Here is a 24,792-nt window from a genome sequence, read left to right as displayed (position 1 = left end):
AAAACCTTTAAAATACCATCACTGTGTTTCATAGAAAGGCATACAGATTTGGAAAAACATGAATATTAGTGACACTTCCTGGGTTATTTGAAACCGGTGTTCATCACATGTTACCTGAAGGCCATCCCTACTGTGTATCCTGTGATTTTTTTTAGTGATTGAAGCTAATGACTGACTTCATTGAAACTTTTAGTGTAAGTCAATGGCTCTTTATGTAAGAACCACTGTGGACTTTGCAGATGGCAGTCTGTGGATGGAAATGATGAGGTGTGTAACACCTGTGAGCCGTCCAAACAAGCTGTGGCAGAGCCTGAACCAATCCAGCCTTTCCACATCACACTAGCCCCTCCCATCAAGCTGTCTTTTTTGGCCCAAAAACCGGGACCTGTTGATTTCTTTCCACCAGACCCGTTTAGTCATTAGAACCTTTTAAATCTTTCATGCAATGGAGGCAGTATGCTTCCGGCAGTCTGTCAAAGAGAGGAACCAACTCCAAAGGTTTGCACATTTAATGTTTCATTCTTTTGCCTGTATTTATTTATTCAAGTCATGTGGCACTCAAACAGATTTCTCCCTTTATAACAGATTGGATTAAGATTTCCACATTGGGTCCTATGTTTCTGACCCCAAAGCAAGAAACCACCACCCATCAACTGGATTCCCACAATCTGGCCCAGCTGAGGTCTTCTCGGCATCTTCTGCTGAGGAGCCAGAGCTCTTATTCAACTCCACCATAATGAGTCCCGTGACTGATGAGCTGGAGTTTAAAATCGATCAAGAGACTGGAAACTTCAGTCCATTAGAGAAGGGCCTGATCCTTTAATGCTTCTCCTCTTTTCAGTTCAGATGAGTGGAGTGGGTTTGAACAGTGACTATCCGCTTAAGAAAAATGAGCACAAGGAAAAATGGAAACTGACAATGTGTCTTTCTAAAAAGAAAAGTTTTAGAACATCTTGTCTTGTTCCTTGCTAGTACTTTAAATTCTGTGGTCAGAAAAATTATGTTCATGCATTAATTCATACATCTCAATTGTTGAAATTTGTGTTTTCAAATAAATAAATAAATTGCATTTAAGTTCTTTTATATACATCCTGGCATACACTGTATTAATAAATATACTCATGAATTATAACTCAAGGTAATATTTGGCATCTTCTATGGTTCCCTTTTCTGTATTTCTCATTTAGTTTACATGATTGTATACAGAACCTTCTAAAAGTCATTACAAAGTCTGTGTTTTGCAACAAATGCAAGTAAAAATCGTACATTCTATAAAAAAGTTCTAAGTTCTTTAGTACTTCAATAGCATATGCTTATAAATACGTTCAATATTTCAAAGTAATACCCTTTTATGGTTCCTTATAACTCAAGTTCCAGTAATAGTTCACATGATTCTATGAACTTATCGGTTTACGGAATTTTCTTTTAAGTTTAGTTAACAGTTTTTGTTTTTAAAATGGGCATTTATTTCTTTACAGATATGAAAGATTGTTATCATTCTAAACAGTCTTGGTTACTATATTAATGAATTAATGATCCATTCATAACTCCGGTAACTTTCAGTATCTTGCATGGTTTCACTTAATTTTTCATTCAGTTCACGTTATAAACTATCTAACTATATTTAGTAACCTTAACCTTCCATTAAAAGTGGTGAATGAGTTACCATGTGGATTATTTCTTTAGTGACATAACCGATTTTGATCTTATATACTTGACAGAGTCTTTGATGTTTTTGTCCTCAGGTGTCATTTTCACCAGGTGTGCCACTCGTCTGAAGCCGTCCACCAGACCCGCTCCAGTCAGCGCCGAACACGGCTGAATGAACCAGTCTCGGTCACTGCAGCTCTTTCGCAGGTTAAACTGCTCTGTGATCTCCGTTACCGTTGCAGCTCCTACAATATCTTGCTTGTTGGCAAGAACCACCACCGGGAGTCCCCTGAGGTGCTCACTCTTTAAGGTCTGTTCCAGCACGCTCTTGGCCTCGTCTAGACGCTTGATTTCAGAAGAGTCCACGACGAACACAATTCCAGCCGTGTCTTGGTAAAAATTCCTCCAGTGCGCTCGCATCTTAATCTGCCCTCCAACGTCCCACACGGTCAGTGTGATTTTGTCCCTGTTCCTCTTCGCTTCAATCATTTCAACATTGAATCCAACTGTAGGAACCGTGTGGAAGTCCTCATTGTACTTGAGTTTGTAAAGAAGTGTTGATTTTCCAGCTCCGTCAAGCCCTAGGAGGAGGATTCGTGCTTCAGGTTTGGGCCTGGATCCTGAAAGGCCCATTGTATGTGTCAGATGTTCAGAAACACCAAAGCTTCCCACTGTGTTCTCTCAACAAATGTGAGTTTACTTATGATGGTGTTTGCATTACTCAGTGATTTATTATATCTTGCTTATCTACATCGTGCTGTATGATTAATGGGTCAAAGTATCACAGGACACCTCCCAAATGATATGCTTAGAACAGAGTCCTGCTCTCTCTCATGTCTTAAATATTGTACACATTTAAATAAAATACCCCATAAAATTCAGATCTCTTTCATGGATTATCACGTTAAACATGGCCGAAGAAGAAGTCCCACAAGAAATTCAAGGATATGGTAATTTAACATGAAGTATAGGAACTTAAAAAGTTGTTGCAAAATAAAGAAATATCAATAAATATGAAGTAAATAGACTATTTAGAAGTTCTCAGGTAAGAGTGGTGCCATGAGTCATGATACCACAAGAAATAATGACTGGATAATAATTCCCATGACATTTATCAGCTGACAATACAGTATGTATGACCATGACCAGGCAGTAATTGTCATAATGCTCTGCTTAATAAATGAATATGTCTCAATTATGAAATAATGGAAACCAAACAAAAATTCCCATCTCAAGCCTTCCAGATACTTCCGGCACTGGACCGCTTTTACCTTTAGAAACATCAGGATGGATTTCAGGGAAAAACAAGAACAACAACGACCACAACTTCACATCCACAGGTTCACCTCTGTCTTCTGAGGGTTTTGTCTATCCACCAGTTGGATCTACCACAAAACCCGGTTCAGAGCAGTCGTCGTGACAAATGCCGGGAGTGCGTTTTTCACACAACTTTATAGTTGTAAGTGACGTGAACTCGTTAAACTGCTCAGGCGTCCTTGAACTACACTTACCCATTTACTAGCACGCAAAAATACGTGAAATATAGGCTGTTGGGTGTCGTGTAAACTCTGTGCCAAAACTGTGCGCAAATCTACATTTCTACGGTACGACCACTGAACTACTGGGTGTCAGTTCCAGTAAGATTTGTGTAAGGTTAGATTAATAGAAAACTTAGTGGCAACAGACACAAATCTTTGGGGATTTAATAGCCAACTGGACTCAACAATACTAGTGCAATTCTGGAACTTTTCACTTGGTCCCAGCTGCCACAATGATCCTGTACTGCAGTGTGAGGTTACTGCGACTGGAACCTGTGGAAATACGTCAAGAAGAAAGCAAACAGCTTTTTGTATTTGTTTATTATTTGCCTCCCACTCTGTGAGCTCAAATAATTAAACCACATGAGAACAATAAAGATAATGCTGGTTTTTACTGGTCTTAAGTCCCAAACTGCTCAGGCTGGTTTAAGAGGAGATCTAAAGAGGCTCAGAGACTGTTTCAGGTGGTCACACACCAGTTTAAACTATAAGACCACCAGCAAGACCAGCGCAGGTTTCCCCCCGGCCTGCAGTTGTTTGATCAAAGATACTGAATATTGTGAAATATTATTACAAATTAAAATAACACTTTTCTTTTAAATATATTTTAAAGTGTAATTTATTCATGTGATACAAAGCTGAATTTTTAGCATCATTACTCCAGTCCTCAGTGTCACCTACAGAAAACATTCTAATATGCTGGTTATATGTTGAAATTATATTTGTGTAAACTATTTTTTGATGAACAGAAATTTCAAATGTCTTTGCTGTCACTCTTGATCAATTTAACATGTCCCTGTTGAATTTTATTTTCCCAAATTAATCAATCAGTGTTTACTGAGCACACATTTGAGTGGAACGATATGTTCAAAATCTAAAAAATAAATAAAAGAAAAAACCCCAGAGAGAACAAAGACAAGCAATATCAGTTTTGACTTGTTAGGTTTATTTATCAATTTAATCTCCTACATACATTTCACACATTGCAAGAATTTAAACCTTTGTGTAGATTGGGGCTGGTTCCAATGGTTTTCTGTAAACTAGGAGGAAAATTGGAGGACTGTTTGCCAGTATTAATTCAACAAAATAATTACAAAATAATTACATACAGAAACATTCTACCTTCAGTCTGGCCACTTTTGCTTTCATATAGCCATTAAAACCTTGGTTTAATTGAGCAGGAATGACTAGAAAGAATAGGAAATTACCTATCACGGAGTTTAATCCAAGTGTAACATTCTTAATCTAGCACAACCCTATTCCACCCTCATTTAAACTAACTAATGAGCAGCACCAGTGTAAATTGGCATTAATGCCTTGAAATGATATGAATGAATCATGCACATCCAAATTCAGGATACATCTTTGCAACTGAAGGAATTGAAAAAGGAGTAATTATGCAATAATTTTTTACATGAAGTTGTCCATGGCACACACCAAAAAAAAAAAAAAAAAAAATTAAATAAAAGTAAAATAAATCTGGGAATGCATGTGTTTGCACATGCTTTTGTGTGTCTGTACAGTTTATTATACTTGGGAGAACTTTTTTTTTTGTCTCATATTACACCATCTAGTCTCAGACAATATGCATTAATGGAAAGACAATGGAGGCTGTTTATTGATCGTTGAGGCTGTTATCAGTCGAGTCCAACTACTCTCCAGTTTTGCTCCCAGAGCTGCTCTTGAACTTCACCACCATGACGGTGATGTTGTCAGGACAGCCGCGGTAGAAAGACTGCAGCACAATGCTCTTGGCGCCAAAGTGTGGCTCATCCAAGCGTTCCCGCACAAAGCGCACAGCCTCCTCGTTGCTGAACGCGTCCCACAGGCCGTCCGAGGCTAGAATCATGAACTCCGGCTGGAGCTTGTCCAGGTCAAAGGTCAAGATATCTGGGTCTGGGATGACCACATTCAAGTTCTTGAGAGGGTAGTCACCGAGTGAGCGCGACATGGCGAGGATGCCCTGCACACGCCAAGAACCATTGAAACTGATGAAGCCACCTGACCGATGAGATGACAGAGACATGTTATATTCACACAGTGCAGTCACAGTGAGGTCATCTGGGACTGTCAGAAAGCCCACACATCTTCGAAAATGATCACAGTCCTACAGCAGTCTTTATAACTGTATTAAACTAAAAAGTTTAATTATGCTCATTGACTAACCAATAGTTGACAGGGTGGCACTCTTTAGGTGAGCAGGCTACACATTTTTAGTAACACTTTAAAATAGGGTCCAATTCTCACTAATAACTAGTTGCTTATTAGCATGCCTATTATTAACATATTGGCTGTTAGTGCTTATAATGTACATATAATGCATGACATCTAGAATCCTACCCAATACCCTAAACTTAACAACTACCGTATTTTTCGGACTATAAGTCGCACCCGAGAATATGTCGCATCAGTCCAAAAATACGTCATGATGAGGAAAAAAACATATAAAAGTCGCTCTGGACTATAAGTCGCATTTATTTAGAACCAAGAACCAAGAGAAAACATTACCGTCTCCAGCCACGAGAGGGCGCTCTATGTCTTCAGTGGTAGACTACAGGAGCAGTGAGCAGCATTGAGCGCCCTCTGGTGGCTGTCGACGGTAATGTTTTCTCCTGGTTCATGTCTCTTAGTTAATTTCTCTTGGTTCATGTGAAATTAATTTTGATAAATAAGTCGCACCTGACTATAAGTCGCAGGACCAGCCAAACTATTAAAAAAAAGTGTGACTATAGTCCGGAAAATACGGTACCTTATAAGCAGCAAATTAGGAGTTAACTGAGGCAAAAGTCTTAGTTAATGGTTAGTTAACAGTGAGAATTGGACCTTAAAATAAAGTGTGACCAATTTTATTTCCCCATTTAATTCAAATGAAAACATACAAAAGATAGCTGTATTGAAACTTTCCCATTTAAATATGCAGTTTTTGAAAAAAAGAAAAAAAATTGTAAATTATATATTTTATGAAATAAACTCAAACACACCTGCTCTCTTGATCCTCTTGCGCTCTTTCAGCTGGTAAGGCTTGTGATCATGTGACAAGGCCACAGCATTGCCGTCCTTGTCGCAGAGAACGCCGCGAGAGTCTCCGACATTTGCTACAGTCAGTTCGCGGTCTGACAACAAGGCTATCAAACACGTCGTGCCTGAAAGCAAAAGAGGGATTCAGCATTGTTAACTGTTTCCAGTCAGCAAAAGCCCATAGATGAGATCAACCTAAAACACAGGCTCATCCCTGCTCACCTGCTTCATCATGGCTGGCAGAGAACTTCTCCACCATGTCCCGGTCCACAGCCAGGATGCGCTGCTCTAGGATGGTGGGAAAGGACAGAGGGCCGTCCTTCTTTTCCCGCACATAGGCCTGCAGCTGTTGTTTCAGAGCCTCAGGTAGGTGGGCCTTCACATAATCAGCGGCTGCCTGTGAGAAACAATGAGGAACTCACAAACAAGCTCACTTCAGCATTTATAATTGATATTCATGAGTTAATTCGTAATACTGATAACTGAAAAACTTTAAGGAGTTCATAATGTGGAAAACTTTGATAATCTTTAAATAGAATCTTTTAATATCATCTAATGATTGTGGTTCCAAATATTTCTCACAAGAGTTAAACTGTTGTTTCACTGTGACAATTTTTCTGTAAGTCATGGTAAAAACATACGAGTCATAATTTTTTTGTTCAGAAACATTTTATTAAATCACACACATTCTAATGTACAAAAAATTAAAATAAATTAAAGCTATTAAACATTTGTTTAAAAAAAATGAAAATGAAAATCTTATGTTTATCTGCTAACCCCCAGGACATCCAAGATCTAGGTGACTTTGTTTCTTCAGTTGAACACAAAGATTTTTTAACACAAACCGTTGCAGTCTGTCAGTTTTATAATGGAGGAGAATGGGAATCACGGCTAAAACATACAATAAACCAAAAAAAAACCCTGCAGCTCGTAACAATACATTGATGTGTAAAGACACAAAACTATCAGTCTGTGCAAGAAACTGAACAGTATTTATATAGTTTTTTTACCTCTGATTCACACAGTATCCAAACTGTTAGAACTCTCCTGAGCATGTTCTCAGCAGCAGGTACATGAGGCATCTTCTTCTTGCTTTATAGTGGATCGCAGAATTTATTATATTATATTATATTATATTATATTATATTATATTATATTATATTATATTATATTATATTATATTATATTATATTATATTTGAGAGATAGGTGGCATTACCGCAACCTATCTCTCAAGTGGACCATTAAAACTATATCTAAAATCCCAATTAGGAGTGTCAACGGTCCACTTGAGGTGAGTAAAGTTTTATTGTATGTTTTAGCTGTGATTCCCATCCACTTCTATTATAAGACTGACAGACTGCAACGGATGGTGTTAAAAATCTTTGTTTGCATTCTACTGAAGAAACAAAGTCACCTACACCTTGGATGCCCTGGGGGTAAGCAGATAAGCATAGAATTTTCATTTTTGGGTGACCTACCCCTTTAAGTTAAGTGAGCCTAAATTACAGGCAATACAACAAATACTAAAATACACTATTCAAACTATATATGTCTTTCTTATTACATTAATGATAATAGGATTTTATTTGAAATCTTCCAAAGTCATCATGAAACTAATGACACTTTGGGGGGGTATAACAGGAACGTTACTGAAGATATTCCCCCACATAGCAAAAATTCTGTAATTTCATAAATAAATAGACTGATCAGCTGATAAAGGGTTTACTTAATTCAGTCAGTCTATCCAAAAATGAAAATTTCCATAATTGATTCGCCCTAATGTTGTTCCAAACATGGTTTTATCTCTTCTACAGTATATTGTTTTTTCGTTCATACAGTAGAAGTCAATAATAACCAGAAAGATACTTTTTTTGTGTGTTTAATAGAAGAAAGTAAGTCATACAGGTATGGAGTGACATGAGGGTGAGTGAATAATGTCAAAATGTTCATTTTTGGGTGAACTGTCCCTTTAAAAAGGCCTAAGAGCTCTAGCCAGATAGAGTTTGCAGCAGAATACAGATGAAGGGACAAAAAGTCTCTAGAGAGTGAGTGCCCTTTCCAAACACTGCCAGATCACCAAAACATATCGAGTCAAAGAGCGTAATTTCATTCCCTAACTCTGGTTCCCCGTTATCAGTCAGGATGGTTTGGATTCCTTTCAACAGCTCACACTACAGCCTTGTGCAGTTTCAACCAGTGACTCAGCAATGCTACGCTATAAACAAAATGATGAAACCGGAGAAGCAAACAAGAGAACGCTGCAGTCTCTTTCGAAGCCACTTCCCGGACAACAGTGAGTTGCTGCATTTCAGAAAAGACACAGCGGAGCCTCCTGATGAAGCCGATGCATTACTTACACAGAAGCATCAGAACACTTACAGAATAAGCAGATATAGCTCAGGGTCATTTACACACTGCAGTGATTTTAAACCCGTAGATCAGAGATCGGGGAGGTGCTGAATTCTGCATCCACTATATGTCCAGAGTCCAGACTATAAGTACAAATTCATTATCTAAAATAATTGTCCGCTAAAAGGGATAGTTCACCCAAAAATGAAAATCTGATGTTTATCTGCTTACCCCCAGGGCATCCAAGATGTAGGTGACTTTGTTTCTTCATTAGAACACAAACTGAAATTTTTAACTCAGATGTTGCAGTTTGTCGGTCTTATAATGGAAGTGGATGGGAATCACGGCTAAAACACAATAATAAAAAAAAAAAAAACATAAAATAAACCCTGCAGTTTGTGACGATACATTGATGTGTAAAGACACAAAATGATAAGTCTGTGCAAGAAACTGAACAGTATTTATATCATTATAAGGTGGCAGTAATATATTTATAAGTCATAAAGCAAGAAGAAGAAGAAGACGCCTCACGCGCTTGCTGCTGAAAATGTGCTCAGGAGGATCCTCTTAGGAGAGTCCTAACAGTTCAAAAATTGCATGAATCAGAGGTAAAAAAAACCCTGATATACTGTTCAATTTCTTGCTCAGACTGATCGTTTTGTGTCTTTACAGACTGCAACAGTTTGTGTTAAAAAATCTCAGTTTGTGTTCTACTGAAGAAACAAAATCACCTACATCTTTGATGCCCTGGGGGTAAGCAGATAAACATCAAATTTTCATTTTTGGGTGAACTATCCCTTTACCTTGAATATAGTCATCTACCATTTTAAAAGGTACTACACTACTAATATTAGCCGACAACATTTACGGTCATCTTTATATTGTGCGTCTGAAAATAAAACAGTTTGCAAAGCTTTACTCCTCTGAATGCATCACAATCTGAATTATTCAAGGTATGTTGATCATTGGGTCTCAGGAACAAAGACAGAAGGGTGGTGGTGACCCGCAGTGACCTCTATCCACTCAAGACCCTCCCTCTGCAAACACTGCAGTCATGCATCCATGTTACTTCATTCACACACCAACACAATGAGGGCATTATTACTGCTTACAAGCACCTGTGTTCACACATATCGCTGTATTCCTGTGAATTCATGTGAATGTGTATTCCTATTAGTTCATTCCTATGAATCTCAAGAAAAATCTAAATGAATTATATTTAGTAAAATACTAAAATGTAAAAAATATACATATATAATTTAAACAAATTAAAAATGGTACTTCAGTGTTTATTATTGCATTGCATTTGCATAGTGTTAATCAAAATGTCACAATGCAAAATAAATAAAGAATTAAACTTAAAAAAGATACATTATCAAATAATTACCGTACATAACTTTAGGGGGGCAGTACAATTCTTTTAAACAAGTTATATTTTTATTTAGCCAGGATGTGAATAAAATTGATCAAAAGTGTTAGTAACGATTATATATAGTAAATGTATAATGTTATAAAAATAAAAGCAACGGTTTTCAACATTGATAATAACAGTACGTCTCTCGAGCAGCAAATCAGTATATTAGAATGATTTCTGAAGGATCATATGACACTGAAGTCTGGAGTAATAATGCTGAAAATTCAACTTTTGTATCACAGGAATAAATTACACCTTAAAATATATTCAAATAGAAAACAGTTATTTTAAATAGTAACAATATTTCACAGTTTTACTGTTTTTAGTACATTTCTGTTCAAATAAATGCATTCTTGGTGAGCATATGAGACTTCATTTTCTGTATGTTTCATTTTCTATGTTCAAAATATGATTTTGGTGTGCAATGCGATGTGGTTATGTGAGGTGGTTATGTATTTCATACATAAGCTCACAACACTCACACTTTCATCCCAGCATTGCTAATTAAAAGCTCAATTTACCAGGCCTAATTCAAGATTACAATAACGAGAAAACCAGACCACCGGGGAATAGAGGAAGAGCACCCAACGGATGCGTAAGACAGGCGTTGATTAGGCCAACTTGTTAGCGGGAGCTCTCATCATTAGCAGACACCACAGGGCAAAGACGATGAAACACAAGCCTGTCTATTTAGCAGGGTATTTTTAACAGACCCCCACCTGGATCCCCCATTGTACAGAGGAACTCCAGACCTAGTTTTTACTTGTGAAATATTAAATCAAAACTTTTGCATTGCAAACTTTACATGTTGATAAAGCTTGCAAAACCTAACCAGAGTATGATCGATTGTTGGCCAATGGCTGGTGACCATTAGCTACCGTCTTCATCATCTGTGAGTTCATCAATCAATGCATCTACTGCTGAGGCGTTTCAACCAGTCGGCTGAGGCCCAAGAAAACAAGTACAGCCCTTCACATCTGTAATAAATCAACATAACAAATGACTAATTGCAAGCAGCTCAATTGGCTCAGACTCGTGCCTGGGCGGGTGTTCATCCTGCTGTCTGGTATCAGATTTATGTGCTGAACATTGTGAGAGGCTGGAAAAGACTGCCTCTATAAATTCTGGAAAAAAGAAATGTATAATTAAAGCTGACACTGTCGCCAGTCTGTGCTAGTGGTGCCGGTGTGTTAACAAAAATTCAGTTATTTCATCAACCAACTAAACAGTAAAAGTGAAAATTATTACAATTTATTTATTTTTTAAAAGATTTATTTCTGTAATGTCAAATCTGAATTTTCAGCGTCATTCCTCCAGTCTTCAGTGTCACATGATCCTTCAGAAATCATTCTAATATGCTGATTTGATGCTCATAAAACATTTCTTATCATCATCAATGTTGAAAACAGTTGTGCTGTTTAATATTTCGTTTTTTTTTTTTTCAGGATTCTTTTTATTTATTGCAGAGCAAATACAAAAACATAAAGATATATATTGATTAGTGTCAAAATTGAGAAAAAATATCAAGATATCAAATGTTAAGTAAATCGTCCAGCCCTATTCAGTAGTAATACAAACTCAAGCGCTCTTCTTTCTATTGAGTGAGTGTTTCGGTAATCCCACATTAACAGTTTAGTTTCAGCCGGTACGCGTATCAATTGAATTTGACAAGTCTACATACACAGATAAGACTCATAATATCAGGACGTTTGGGTCAGCAAACATTTATGGGAGGAGATAGTGTAGATTACAAGACCTTTACTGGGGTCGAAGAGCACGAGGTTGGAACATTTTAATCTATGAACTGCTTGGATAGCAGGAGGGCCTCTGGACATTTGTATAAACAAATCCCACTATAAATAGACTTAAGGCATTCCATATATGATCATGAGAGCCAGAAACAGTCAACTAGACTGCTGAGGAAAGTAGCTGATCGGTAAAATCCAAATTCAAAGAGCTTTCTGAGCTCTTTTGATAGGTTTCCACATCTATCAGATCTTCTTAAACCTTGTGAGCTGTTCATTTCACTGCTCAAGTGAATCTCAGAAGGCATTCCAACCTTAAGTCAACCAGCATCCGTCTGCTTTACTGCACAATGAAGAAGATAAAATGAACATCTGTCTGTGCTCCATCCAGGCTGGGAAATCAGACTGGTCAGAGCAGATGTCTGGGGGGAAGGGGAACTGACTGAATGCACCAGACAAGCATCAATTGGCTGCATTAGAGTAGGCTACTCATATAACCATTACAAAGGCAGTTCGTGAAAATCTTGCAGATTCTACATTGTAATGTACTACAAACAACTTTCAGTCCATTTATTATTTGGAAGTAATGCAATGTTTATAATAATAATAATATATGAAACATTTAAGTATTTTGGGTGTAAATCTTAAAAAATTGTGGTCAACCAATGGTGTGATTTTAAGGAAGCTGTGTGGCTAAAAGATATACAGAAAAAAGTGCATATATATATTTCTGTTTAAGTTTTAGTTTTCTTTATTATAGTAGACTACATCAAGTTAAACTAAATAAAAATGAAAACTGTTGCCTTGGCAGCTAGTAGAAACAAAAAGTTTCTTTATTCAAGGAATGATATATTTTATTATATTTTGTTAGCTAACTATAATAACCATGAATGTAACTACTTGTATATAAACTCTCTAAATAGTCAGTCTTAAAGGGGCAGTTCACCCATTATTTATTCACCCTCGTGGGGTTCCAAATATGTCTGACCTTTTTTCCCAACCAACACAAAAGACAATTCACTCATTGCGTGGAGTAAAATTTACACCAGAAGCAAAATAAAAGGTTATATAGGCTTGGCAGAGATAATATTTTTGTTAACTCTTTCTTTAACGTGAGAACATTCACACTTTCACTCTGCTACTGTGGCACCTGTTCAGTGGCGCCACTTTTATGATACTTTTGGGGTGATTTGTTTACGTTTTGGAGCTACAACCCCAGTCCCCATCTGCCCTCAGAACATAACAAAATGTCCACGATTTGCTTCATATTTCTTTCTTTTATGTTCCAGAGAAATGAGTCAGGATACGGGTTTGAAACAACATGAGGGTGAGTAAACATATTTTTGCATTAACGGCTCCTTTTGAAGGTCGTCTCAGCTAACGCACAACGTTCCCTTAATGTTTGGTTATTTTGAGAACCAATTTCCAACGTTCTCCGAACGTTCTTTTTAGAACTTCACCTTCTTTACAAGTAAACTAGTGGTCGAATTTGGTTTGTCCAGCTTTCGCCCGGACTCTCATCAGCACCCACACTTCTTAACTTACCTCCCCGCCGTGGCCGTCAAAAATGGCAAAGATTGAAGGGTGGCTCCTGTTCACCAGGTCGGTAAGCACCTCGAAGCGGTCCTCCATGTGGTCTCTCCGGCCCTGGATCGAGTACACCGCGACATTGCTGTTCTTGAACTCCCAGGTCTTGGAGAACTCCGCGTCCAGCACGTTCAGATCGCCGAGTCTGTCGTTCATCATCATCTCCGCCACTTTCCCCTTCACCATCTTCACGGCATCCCGGCTGGACTTGACGATGGTTTTCACCTCGTCCGTGTGGAAGAAGTAACTCCAAAGGGCCAAGCTTATACATAACAGAAACAAGGTCTCTGGCCTGAGCAAGAAATAACGCATGATGCGACCCAAAAGAGACAAAAGCGTCATTGTGTCTCCTATCATCACACGCTCAAGACTGCACCCTGGGACTGAAGTATGGGCTTCAAATTACTTCATTAGACCGATATTAAAGCCCATCTGCAGCCCGTTGTGTTTGATCCCCCGCCTGAAAGCCCGAACACAACGACGCAAACGCTCGAATGGCCGGTGGTTATATGATAAGATACAGATGGAGCTAGATCCCGGAGCTTTCAGTTGCAGTCTGGCTCTCGTGCTCTACCGACGGCTGCATGTAACCACACAGATCCCATTACCCCCAACGACAGCGAATGCACTCCCTCCCATAAAGACATCTGTGTCGCTAGTTAGCGTCTTCGACGAGTCTCTGCATAAAACGGGCTGTTATTTTGTCGATACACGCGTCGCGGAGAGTTTTAACGCACTTTATCGCCAATCCGTCGATACACATGCTGCTGCCGCTGCGCTTCGTGACTGACTGCAGCGCCGGGTGGGACGGGGAAAACACACACAAAAGCACTACAGATGTCACACCGTATCGGTCCGTTAGCTTGAGGAGCCTACGTCAGACTACATTTCAGCAAACAGATTTTCTTTTAGTAAGCGATGCTGCAACGTGAAAGGCTGTGACGTCCATCGTAGCTGTACAAACAGTTAACCCCCATATTTCTCACTTTCAGTAATATATTAAGATCTATATGAAATCCTTGTCCAAAAAAGCAACTCTTTTTTTTTTTTTGTAGGAAAGATTGTTATGTTTATTGCTATGTGATCTGCTTAATCTTTTTTTCCCCATCTGCCCATACCCATTTTTTTTGATGTAATTGTTATTATTATCATTACTATTTTTATTTATTCTCTCCCTCTCTCTCCTGAATTTTAATTCCTATGTGTTGTTTGGCCATCCTTGAACCCCCCCCCCCCCCCCCCCCCCCTCTCTCTCAATTTAGGTGAGCTTTATTGGCATGACAAAAACTGTACATTTGTATTGCCAAAGCAGTGGCAGCTGGGCTGCTTACAAATAGTGCACATATGTATTTACAGAAAGAAAAAGAATAATAGTAATAATAAAATATATAAAAAGTATTAACCATGTAGTGCAAAGTGAATTAGTGTATGTGAATGTATAAGTTAGAAATAAAATAAAATAGAATATGGTATTAGATTTACAGAGGCAAAATATACATCTAAGTAATACAACACAGTAATATGGCGTAACATAATCTACATGTGCTGGAAACATCAGGTCAGGGCAGGTTGAGTGTTTTCTCTAACATCATGACAGGCAGACACATACTGAGCAGCAAATACACAGCAGTTCTTGTGTTCTCCTAACAGATACGGCAGTTTCTCCTGGTTCGGAAGAGTTTTAAATGTCTGATGGATCTGCTGTATTTGATCATAGAACCCTGTCCGTATGTCCGTGTATTTGGAGCATTCTGTTAAGAAGTGCAGTTCTGTTTCCATCTGATTCAGATCACAGTGTGAACACAGTCTCTGCTCCGCTGGCAGCCATGTTTTTCTGTGTCTGCCCGTCTCTATCTTCAGCTTGTGTCCGCTGAGTCTGTATCTGGTCAGTGTGCTTCTCAGTTTCTGATCTGACACTGTGTACAGATACTCTGCCATACTGTACTCTCTCTTTAGAGTCAGATAGCATCGCATTTTACTCTGTTGTTCTGTTTGGGTTTGCCAGTGAGTGATGTAATTCTGTTTGATTTGTGCAGTAATCTGATTGATTCTGATGTGATTCAGAGCATCAGTAGATGTTAGTGAAGCATCAGTACTGAAGCTCTGGATCAGCTGAGGGAGGGGACTGCTTTCTTTGCTCATCTCTTGGTATTGAAGGGCTTTATAATGATATGATTGGGGGTCACTGAGTTTCAGATGTTTCCAGAATTTAATTGCCCTTTTTTGTATCTTTACGATTAGAGGATATTTGCCTAATTCTGCCCTGCATGCGTTATTTGTTGTGTGCCGGTGCACGTGTAATATATTTTTACACAGTTCTGCATGCAGGGTCTCAATTCTCTCTCTCTCTCTCTCTCTCTCTTAATTAATTAATTTATTATTATAGTTTATTTTATTTTTGCTGTAGTCTGTAGAATATTTATTTTCTATTTATAATTTTGTTGTCCATTGTTTGTTGCTACATAAAATATCTGGTGAAATGGATAAAAAAAAGAGCAACCAATCCAAAACCAGACAGAAACCAGACTATTTAGGTAGTTTATATAAAATGTCAGGCATACAGCTACCCATAGCATTCTATAGTTCACCTATAGAATAGGACTTTCCCTTTTTGGCCTAGTGGTTAGAGAGTGTGTTTCCTAACCTTAAGGTTGTGGGTTCAACTCTCGGCACTGAACCCCCAACTGCTCCACGGTTGCCACAGGATAAATGGCTGCCCACTGCTTCGGGTGTGTGTTCATGTGCTCTGAAATTTTTTTTTAATGTAAAATTTTTTTTTTTTTTTTTTTTTAATTTCTTGAACTTATTTTGTGCAAGAAGTTTTCTGGAAAAAAAAATCCATATTATTCCCTCTGGTCCTCTAATGTGTTATTTTGCCAACAATTGGTGGCCTATGCAAAGAAACTTTCTTGATTTACATTAGTTACGTGCATTTACGCGTAACGTTAATTGTTTCACACGTGAGGTTCTTTGTGTTGTACGATGCCATGACATCAGAGTGACCATATTTCCTCTTTTTGGACATAAAAAAGCATCAGGCTGGGATTTCTGAATCACCCAAAATGTCGGAAATCTGATTCGATTTGATTCCTACAGTCGCCAGTGTGTTTTTGTGTTAGAGCGCTGTTTTCTTAATCCCGCTCCCACTGACTTTCTAACCATTATTGCCCGCTCCAATATAAATAGATGCCGGAAGAACATGTCATTCACTTCTTCGTCTGAAGCTTGCCAGGTAGCCAGGATGCAGTGTCTCAAGTCAAGTCGCATTTATTTATATAACGCTTTAAACAAAATACATTGCGTCAAAGCAATTGAACAACATTCATTAGGAAAACAATGAATCTCATTCCCTACTCAGGGAACCATGGCTACATTCATAACCTGAGACGATCCCTTTCAAGAGCACTTCAAACTGCTTTCTCTAGGGGTCACTATGGGGAACAGTATACCCACCAGTAATGCACGGATTGATCCAAAATGAGCGGGTGCCTGCAGTCACCCGCGGTTACCCTCGGTTATGAGTCATTCAAAAATATTTTTTAATGATATTTGTTGTTGCGGTTGGTTGGGTCCTATTACTAGACACATTTTTGAAATACATAGGCCTACACTTTATTGGCTGAATAACTGGCATGAAAATGACGCACGAGCTCAGTCTGCACGTAGAGATGGAGGCAGCAAAGAAGACTGCATGGGGAGCAACGTCTCCGTTTTTTGTAAAACATGATTTTGACGACTTCATTAAGTTTTGTTTTATAGAAAACTCTTTTTAAAAGTAATCCATATGAAATGTGCATTTCTCTCTGGCGTTTATGGCGAGTCTGCATCGTCAACTTCATCTTTGCAGCAACACAGAAAACAACAGTTTATTATTAAACAATTAAATGACTCTTTGCATATTTTCGAACCAGCAGACCATTCTGAGTTGAACGAGACCCCACAGAATGAGCGAGTGGATCAGGATATTCAGAAATGCGCTCTCCGCTCACAAGCTCGGATCGGAACAAACCTGGCCCTCAATGTCTGCTGACCTTGCAGAAACATACAAATAGACATAGCCAGACTAGACTATTTTAGTACAAATTTTGAGCTTACTGTAGATTTTTTATAATTCTTGACAAAATTATAATATAATACATATATATTTTTTTGCCTAGTTAGTTTTGCCTATGTTCCTATGGCCCAATGATGCTACGATGAGCATTTACTGTTTTTTAAAAATGCGGGTCAGGAAGTGGGTCGGGTACAATATTTTATTTAAATATTTTTGCTGTCCGAGTTGCGGGCGGGTTAGTTGAAAACGTTGGTCGGGTGCGGGTTATTAATACATTGACCTGTGCATCACTGATACCCACGCCTCCACGCTGAGGGGAGTGCAGGCCAGAATCATGGTGAACACTAAGAACCAACTCTACCATTTCCACGTTAGATGGCTGTCCGTGACATTACCCCTTAAGGCCTAGGCTCATAGTGCGAACTACGGGGGAGCTAGGGGGAGCTCGGCTCCCCTTAATAAGACATGGGCTCCGCTGAAAACGAGAAATCTGAAATTTTGGGGGGTCTCAAAAAATACTGACAATGTGAATATTTTTAAGTGCAATTTCAGTTTTGTAATGTGATTATGATGGCAAAAATATTATTCATTCATGCATGACGGCGATTAAAACCTAATTAACTTCAATAAAGATTAAAGACGTCACAGCATCAAGGTGTGGGGGTGCTGCGCAGCAAATTCCATGTTAGTATGTCATAGGTTCGTAGAAAAAAATAAACGTTGGAGGCCATTTATCGTGCGCAAAGTCCTTCCATTATGCAGTTATAGCATCATAGCCAGGGCAAAAAGAAAACAAGGTAGTTCAATTAATTTTGGTATTATTAAGAAATTGTGTAGTGATACCGCACGACTGATTCACCTGCTGCAAGCACTGGTAAACCTCAAGCCAAGCCCACTGTGAAAACGCATGAAGCTGAAGAAAAGTAATCTCTGGGATCCTAACCCCTCTTGCTTCGAGTCCTCTCTCGCGTTAAACTGGAACAGCCAGCAGTGGAGAGACTGGAAGAGCCAATATACATGGCTGTGTGTTAAGGATGGAAGCTTGGGGTGTATCACTTTGTAACGCGTTGTGTCAGGAGGGGGAAAAAATATGGATAGCTCACAAAGTTATTAGGCCAGACAAAACTCACGGAGGCGATTGACATTTAACAACGACTCGTTTCATTTCTCCAATCGAACTCGGGCAATTGTCTGTCCCATGTTCCACCGTCCACAGCGTAACCAAAACAAAACAAACAAGATTAAAACAAAATTATTTCCAAACAGAGATTACCCGCATACATGGGGGATTCGAGTCGCGCGTGTATACATTATCATACAGAGTGCATATACCGTTTTACAGGGAGCGCGCAGCTCTTAAAGGGGCCACATTTTTTTCCACTCGTTACAACTTGTAAGGACGCAAAAAACCTTCTTCTGTCTGAAAAGGTACCTGGCACGCACTTGTCTGAGGAGTGGATTAATGATTAATGCTCAGAACCAGTCGCGAAAAATTATATATAAATACAGGGACAGCATTGCACACAAGATGGCCATTGAAGTGGCATTGACTAAGCAAATCTGATAAGCGATTCTGGCAAATAAAGTAATTGAGGTGAATTCCAAATTAACGGAGGAGAGCACAACATCATTCAAGGCTGTCTTCCTGACCTATCAATTTGTGTCGATAAAGTATAATAGTGCATATTGTAGCTGTTATGTATCTTTGTAAGTCATTATATGTCCTTTTTTGAGGCACTCGTGTCGATAATGTATAATAGTGCATACATTTGTAGCTGTTGTAAGTCCTTATTTGAGGCATGCGCATGTGCACGACCTCCACCCCCCCCCCCCCCCCCCAAAAAAAAAGAAGTGGGCTCCCCCAAAGGACACGGTATAGTTCGAACACTGCCTAGGCTACATACCCAACTTACTTGTTAGAGCCTCGACCCGGGGTAGAGCTGAAGGCTTGCAATCAAGAAAGATTCCTTTAAAGGGATACGGCAAAGAACCTAGCATTTTATACTAAGTTTTACAAACTTACCACAGTGTGGATTTCAGAAAGTGCACAAAGACTTCACACGCAAACTTACCATAACATGGATTTTAAATACTGTTCTAAGGAGGGGGCTCTCGTGGCTAGCGTCTCTTCTACAGGGGGCATCCTCTCATAGCCGCTTTCGTGCATCGCCTCGATGTTGGCACAACTTGTATGCTGAAACTGATGGATGCAAGAAGAAAATGGCCTCTTCCATTCCTAGACATCATAGACATCAGACAGAAATGGAAGGCTCTTCTGAGGGCTATGGTCAGAAAGATAATGCTCGTGGAGCCGACCTCGCGGTGTCACCTTGCTAGCACACTTCCATGGCGAGTCCAACTTTGCCATGTCCTGATTCATAACCTCCAACAGCTCTACATATGCAGGGCAGGAGGATTGAGAAGGCTCAGCCTCTGCTTCTTCGCGATCCTCTGACATCTCCTGCTCTTCCTGGGTAAAACCCAGCAGAGCACTAACTTCAGTATTCAGTAACGGTCCTGAACCGTGAGGAGCAGATGGCTGCCCCTCTTTCCTCGAAAAGAGAGACAAACAAGAACGGAGATTTTTGATTGAAAAATGCTCACAATGCACACAAATTGCCCCGTTTTTTTTTTTTTTTTCTACAGCTACTTTTAAACCGTTAATGGGTTGATTTTCCCCATGGGTTAAAGGTTTAAAATGTTGCTTAATCACATTTGACTAATATTATTTGACTTAATTATTGATTATTAATTTAGACATTATTTGAAGATAATGACAACTGATATTTCTATGCTTTGTAACGATTTAATTGATTTACATTATTAATCATCAAAATGTAATCTTTCTTTTTATGAATAAATAACACCTCCAATTTTCATCTTTTTTTGAGCTTCTTTTGTGAGATTTTTCTATATTATACTTGTCACAGTCTTCTGTCTCTCTGTCACTGTCTTCTGTGAGTGTTGTGTTTGTTTGGTGCCATGTGCTCTCTCCTGTCCTCTTCTGACCCCGCCCACCTTGTCACCTCATTGCTGTTTAGTTGCTCCACCTGTGTTTCTCCCTTGCTCCCGGACTCATTACCTGGTTCACTCTGCACACCTGTTCAAATACTCACACACACAGCTGCTCCCCATTTGTTCACTAGTATATAGTTTAGTCTCACACACCACTCTGCATGCCTGGATTATTGTATGTTATTTGCTAATGTTTGTTGTCATTATTACGTCTCTCTAGTTCTTGCATTTTCGGTGATTTGTTTTTGCTTTGTTGGCCTTTTTGTTTCTTTCTTAATAAAGTTAATCTTCCCTGCATCTTGGACCCTGACCTTGTTCTTTCCACAGCACCGTCTCTACCGCGCCGTGACAATACTATATATAGGCAAAAAGTCTGATGTATTAAATGTAATATAAAACACATTTGCAATTTTTGTTGTTGTTGTTCATTTATATTTTTCTTAGGTTCAATAAACTGTTCCATAAAAAAAAAAAATAATAATAATAAAATATATATAGAGAGAGCATTATTTCATATTGTAGATTAAAATAGAGAAGAACTTTAAAGAAGCAGGGACCAGTGACATGTTAAGGATGAAGGAATAAAACAAGAAGAATTTTCATGTTACATAGTAACCACCCATTAAGAACAACTATATGCACATTGTTGTTGAAAGATGATGTTGTAAATTTTGTAAAATGCAACATACTGAAGAAAACCCTTAACAATTTTAAACCAGTTATTTTACTTCATGCCCTGATATGACGTTGCATAGGCTTGTCAAGTGAAGGATCCATTTAGGCATGCCACAAGTAAACATAATGCCAGTAATGGATAAACTGATGCAAAACCGCTGTGCAAAAAAAGTGCTTACCATACAGTTAGCCTTCCAGAGGTTGAATAATGCATGCACATTTTATTGATTTAATTTTCATCACAGAAATCTAATGGGATTTATTTTTATGGTACTCCAGCACTGGATGCTTAGTAAGGTGTAGAGAAATGGATCTTTGGTTTGACTAATGGTTTCCATTTTGCCTACCTGGCAACAAGGGCATGTGATTTAGCACAGGGCATTTGAGCCTCTTGAAGCTAATGCATGTGGCCTCTGTAACGGCAGTGAGAGGGCTATCACAGGCTCAGGTAACACCCCACACCTCTCATCTCCTACTCCCAATGGTGCCCTTGTGTCCACAGAAACAGTGCTAGATGAGCCTAATGGGCACTGTAAGTGGAGAGGGTAATGTCAGCTAAAACATATTGCTGTTTATTTAAGTGCTGTTTGCTAAAAAAGTATTGGAGATTTGAACAAACCCATAAACCTTCAGTGCACACTGTAACTCCTTTTGCGTCATGTGTTATACAACACGATACACTGTAAAAAAATATTTTTTGAACTTGTAAATAAAGATAGCATCAGTTAAGTAAATTTTACAAACAAATACTATTTTGTCTTTTTACTTCAAAATATCATGTTTAATTCAATAAGCTACTTGAGGTTTCATTTTTATTTATTTTACTTAAATACATAAGTACATTTAAATGGAAATGCCTAGGTAGAAATGAAAGTTAAAACTCATAAGTATATTTTACTTGGAACTGTTTGTTATGTTTACAAGAATTCTTTAAGTAAATATCAAAGTTATGATCCCATATTTCCCATCATGCAATGGGGCATGAATAATTAAAAATGTACACTGTTTATGGTTGTTTTTGTTGTTAGTTGCTTATTTTAGTTGTTAGTTGTTGTTTGTTTTAGTAACATACCGTTTTGTGACACCTGGAGTTTATTTTCTATTTAAAATGACCCATTGATACTCAAACACTATTCACCGTCATTGTGTGTGGTGTACCAAGTATTGAGGTCTCTGTGTTCAGGTGGCTATTACTTTTATTGAGTGGGCATATTATCTTTAAATGATAACAGCCTGTCTACATGCTTACATGCATGTTTGCAAGTGAACCAAATGCTTAATAGAATGGTGATTTACCAGTGTTAAGGTTGTTAAAGTAAATTGCATAAACTCCCAGATTTTATTAAATTCAATGGTTGAGTTTTACTTAAAATATATGAGTGCAAAATTTGCAAAATAAATACATTTGTACACTTTTTTTCAGTAATAAGCATTAGGCTACACAATGTAAAATTTACAAAGAAAGAGTCAACAAAATTTACTGGGAATTCCCAAGTAAACGTAACTTTAAATGTCTAATTAAATTTACTATAATTATGTTTAGGCTTTTACTTGACAATTTTTTGTAAATTTACTAGCCTTTTCTGAGTGAAAAAACTTTCCAAGCTTTTTTCAAGTAAATCCCACTCCAAATTTTTTACAGTGTAGATGGGACAATATATCTTAAAAAAATAGTTTTAAACATTTAAAAAAAAAAAAAAAATTAAAACATGTTCATATGATTTTGGAAAACATTTATACCGTTTTTAACAAAAGTTTAATTTAATGATTGAAAATGTCATGTGGTGTAACAAAGTAAAAATGAACATTATTTTTATTACACATTGAATCTTGTAAAATATATTTTTCAAGGTATTTTTTTCATTTAGCCTATAAATATGCTTCTTCAATAATAATTATTTTGATAATTATACATTTTTATATTTATAATTAATTTTATTTTTTTGAGAGATCTTAACAGAAGACATGTTTTTTTCTCATTTCCTCTTTTCTGTTTTTTATGTTTATTTCTGCATGTACACAACATGTCTTTTGTTGGGGGTTTCCCCTCAAACATTAATACCTTAAAAAACTGTTCCAGAAAAAAAGAAACATGTTCATAAAGCTCCTACAATAAAACAGGAGCAAAAAAGTCCCATAGTCATTATAAAGCAACATAATACCCTAATATTGTGGTGGCAGCAAGTTTCTCCAAATCACATTTATTTGGCAGGTCTTCCAGCCAGTTCTATCAAACCTTTACAATTAATCCAGAATGCGGCAGCAAGATAAATTTTAAATGAACCAAAAAGAATAGACGTCACACCTCTGTTTATCAATTTGCACTGGCTTCCAATGGCTGCTCGCATAAAATTCAAGGCATTTTACTGGCTCTGCACTGGCTCTGCACCCCTTTACCTAAATTTGTTACTTCAGATTTATGAGCCCTCTAGAAGCTTGCGTTCTGCAAGTGAACGTCGCTTGATTGTGCCATCCCAAAGAAGCACAGAGTCACTTTTACGGACTTTTAAATTAAATGTTCCCTCCTGGTGGAATGAACTCCCCAACTCAATCCAAGCAGCTGAGTCCTTAGCCATCTTCAAGAATCGGTTTAAAACACATCTCTTCCATCTTTATTTTACCCTCTAACTTTAACACTCACTATTCTAGTTCTATTCTTAAAAAAAAAAAAAAAAAAATCTAATACCTTCCTAATGTTTTTTTATTCTATTTTCTTTTCATTTATTATGCAATTGTATGTGTGTGTGTTTAAAGACCTCTACACTAGCTTCCTCTATTCTTTTTTTTTTATTCCATCTGTTTTCTTTGTATTTAAAGTCCCATGCTACGTGTACTGTGTTAACCTAGACTTGTTATAGCACTTATATTTCATTGCTCTTTTTGTTGTTTTTGATTGCTTCCACTGTCCTCATCTGTACGTCTCTTTGGATAAAAGCGTCTGCTAAATGAATAAATGTAAATGTAAATGTAATCTAAAAGTTTAGGTAATATGGAAGTTGTTGAAGATGTATGTCCAGTTTAAAATGACCTAACCTTGGTTTGAACAGAGCCACACTTTAATCACACGCGTCTGATCTGACAAACACTGGAGGTGTAATTCTTAAGCTTTTTCCTTGAATGATGTCATTCCACCGCTGGGAGACATCATATCACAGCGTGAGGTACGAGATGAAGATCTCAACTCTGGGGTTACTCTGGTCAGTAACCCCCTGAGATATAAAAGTCACTAGTGCTGGATTTCCTGAAGAAGGACTGCTATGACTTTGTTACATGGGCCAACATTTCATTTGCTTTGATTAACTTCCCTTTGAGCTTCGGCCAAATGGACCAGTTACACAGAATTCAGGCCACTTTTCAGTAGAAGGCAGTTTTGACCCCAGGTTTCTTCCTTCAAATTTTGTACATTTATACTGTTTAGGAAGTAGACGGAGTGTCTGATGGAAGGGTTTGAAGGCGTCTAGGATACACGACCATTCGCCCCTCAAGTGTTAGTGTTTTCTCCGCTGAGACCGTGCAAAAATCCCCCAAAAGTCTCTAATTCTCTTTGATCCTTGGGAAAATCATGACTTATTTAACCTTTGTTTAACATCTTGCAGCATGCAATTTTGCTTTTGAAACTTGGTAAGAGGGCTTCAGTGTACATGGACTGATACCATTAGTTAAATAAGTGCATGTGTGTGTATATATATTTATATATATATTGAGTATCAAATCCTCACGTGTGTGTGTGTGTGTGTGTGTGTGT

At 38.0% G+C, this 24,792-nt stretch overlaps 2 protein-coding genes across 2 annotated transcripts; both read right to left on the bottom strand.

Moving 5' to 3' along the window:
- Window positions 1–507: 507 nt before the first annotated feature.
- On the bottom strand, window positions 508–2,349 carry LOC113111128 (ADP-ribosylation factor-like protein 14). Its single transcript, XM_026275621.1, has one exon. The coding sequence runs from the start codon at window positions 2,281–2,283 to the stop codon at window positions 1,675–1,677; it is 609 nt and encodes a 202-aa protein (XP_026131406.1). The 5' UTR covers window positions 2,284–2,349; the 3' UTR covers window positions 508–1,674.
- Window positions 2,350–4,113: 1,764 nt separating this feature from the next.
- LOC113038588 (protein phosphatase 1L-like) lies at window positions 4,114–14,213 on the bottom strand. The gene is made up of 4 exons (XM_026196129.1): window positions 13,262–14,213; window positions 6,429–6,603; window positions 6,170–6,331; window positions 4,114–5,189 (listed from the first exon to the last, which is right to left on the bottom strand). The coding sequence occupies exons 1-4, from the start codon at window positions 13,658–13,660 to the stop codon at window positions 4,840–4,842; spliced, it is 1,086 nt and encodes a 361-aa protein (XP_026051914.1). The 5' UTR covers window positions 13,661–14,213; the 3' UTR covers window positions 4,114–4,839.
- Window positions 14,214–24,792: the final 10,579 nt, after the last annotated feature.

Source organism: Carassius auratus, chromosome 2 (genome assembly GCF_003368295.1).
Source record: "Carassius auratus strain Wakin chromosome 2, ASM336829v1, whole genome shotgun sequence".
NCBI lineage: Eukaryota > Metazoa > Chordata > Actinopteri > Cypriniformes > Cyprinidae > Carassius > Carassius auratus.
Note: the sequence above shows the minus strand (reverse complement) of the source record. Positions and strands in the feature narration are given on the sequence as shown.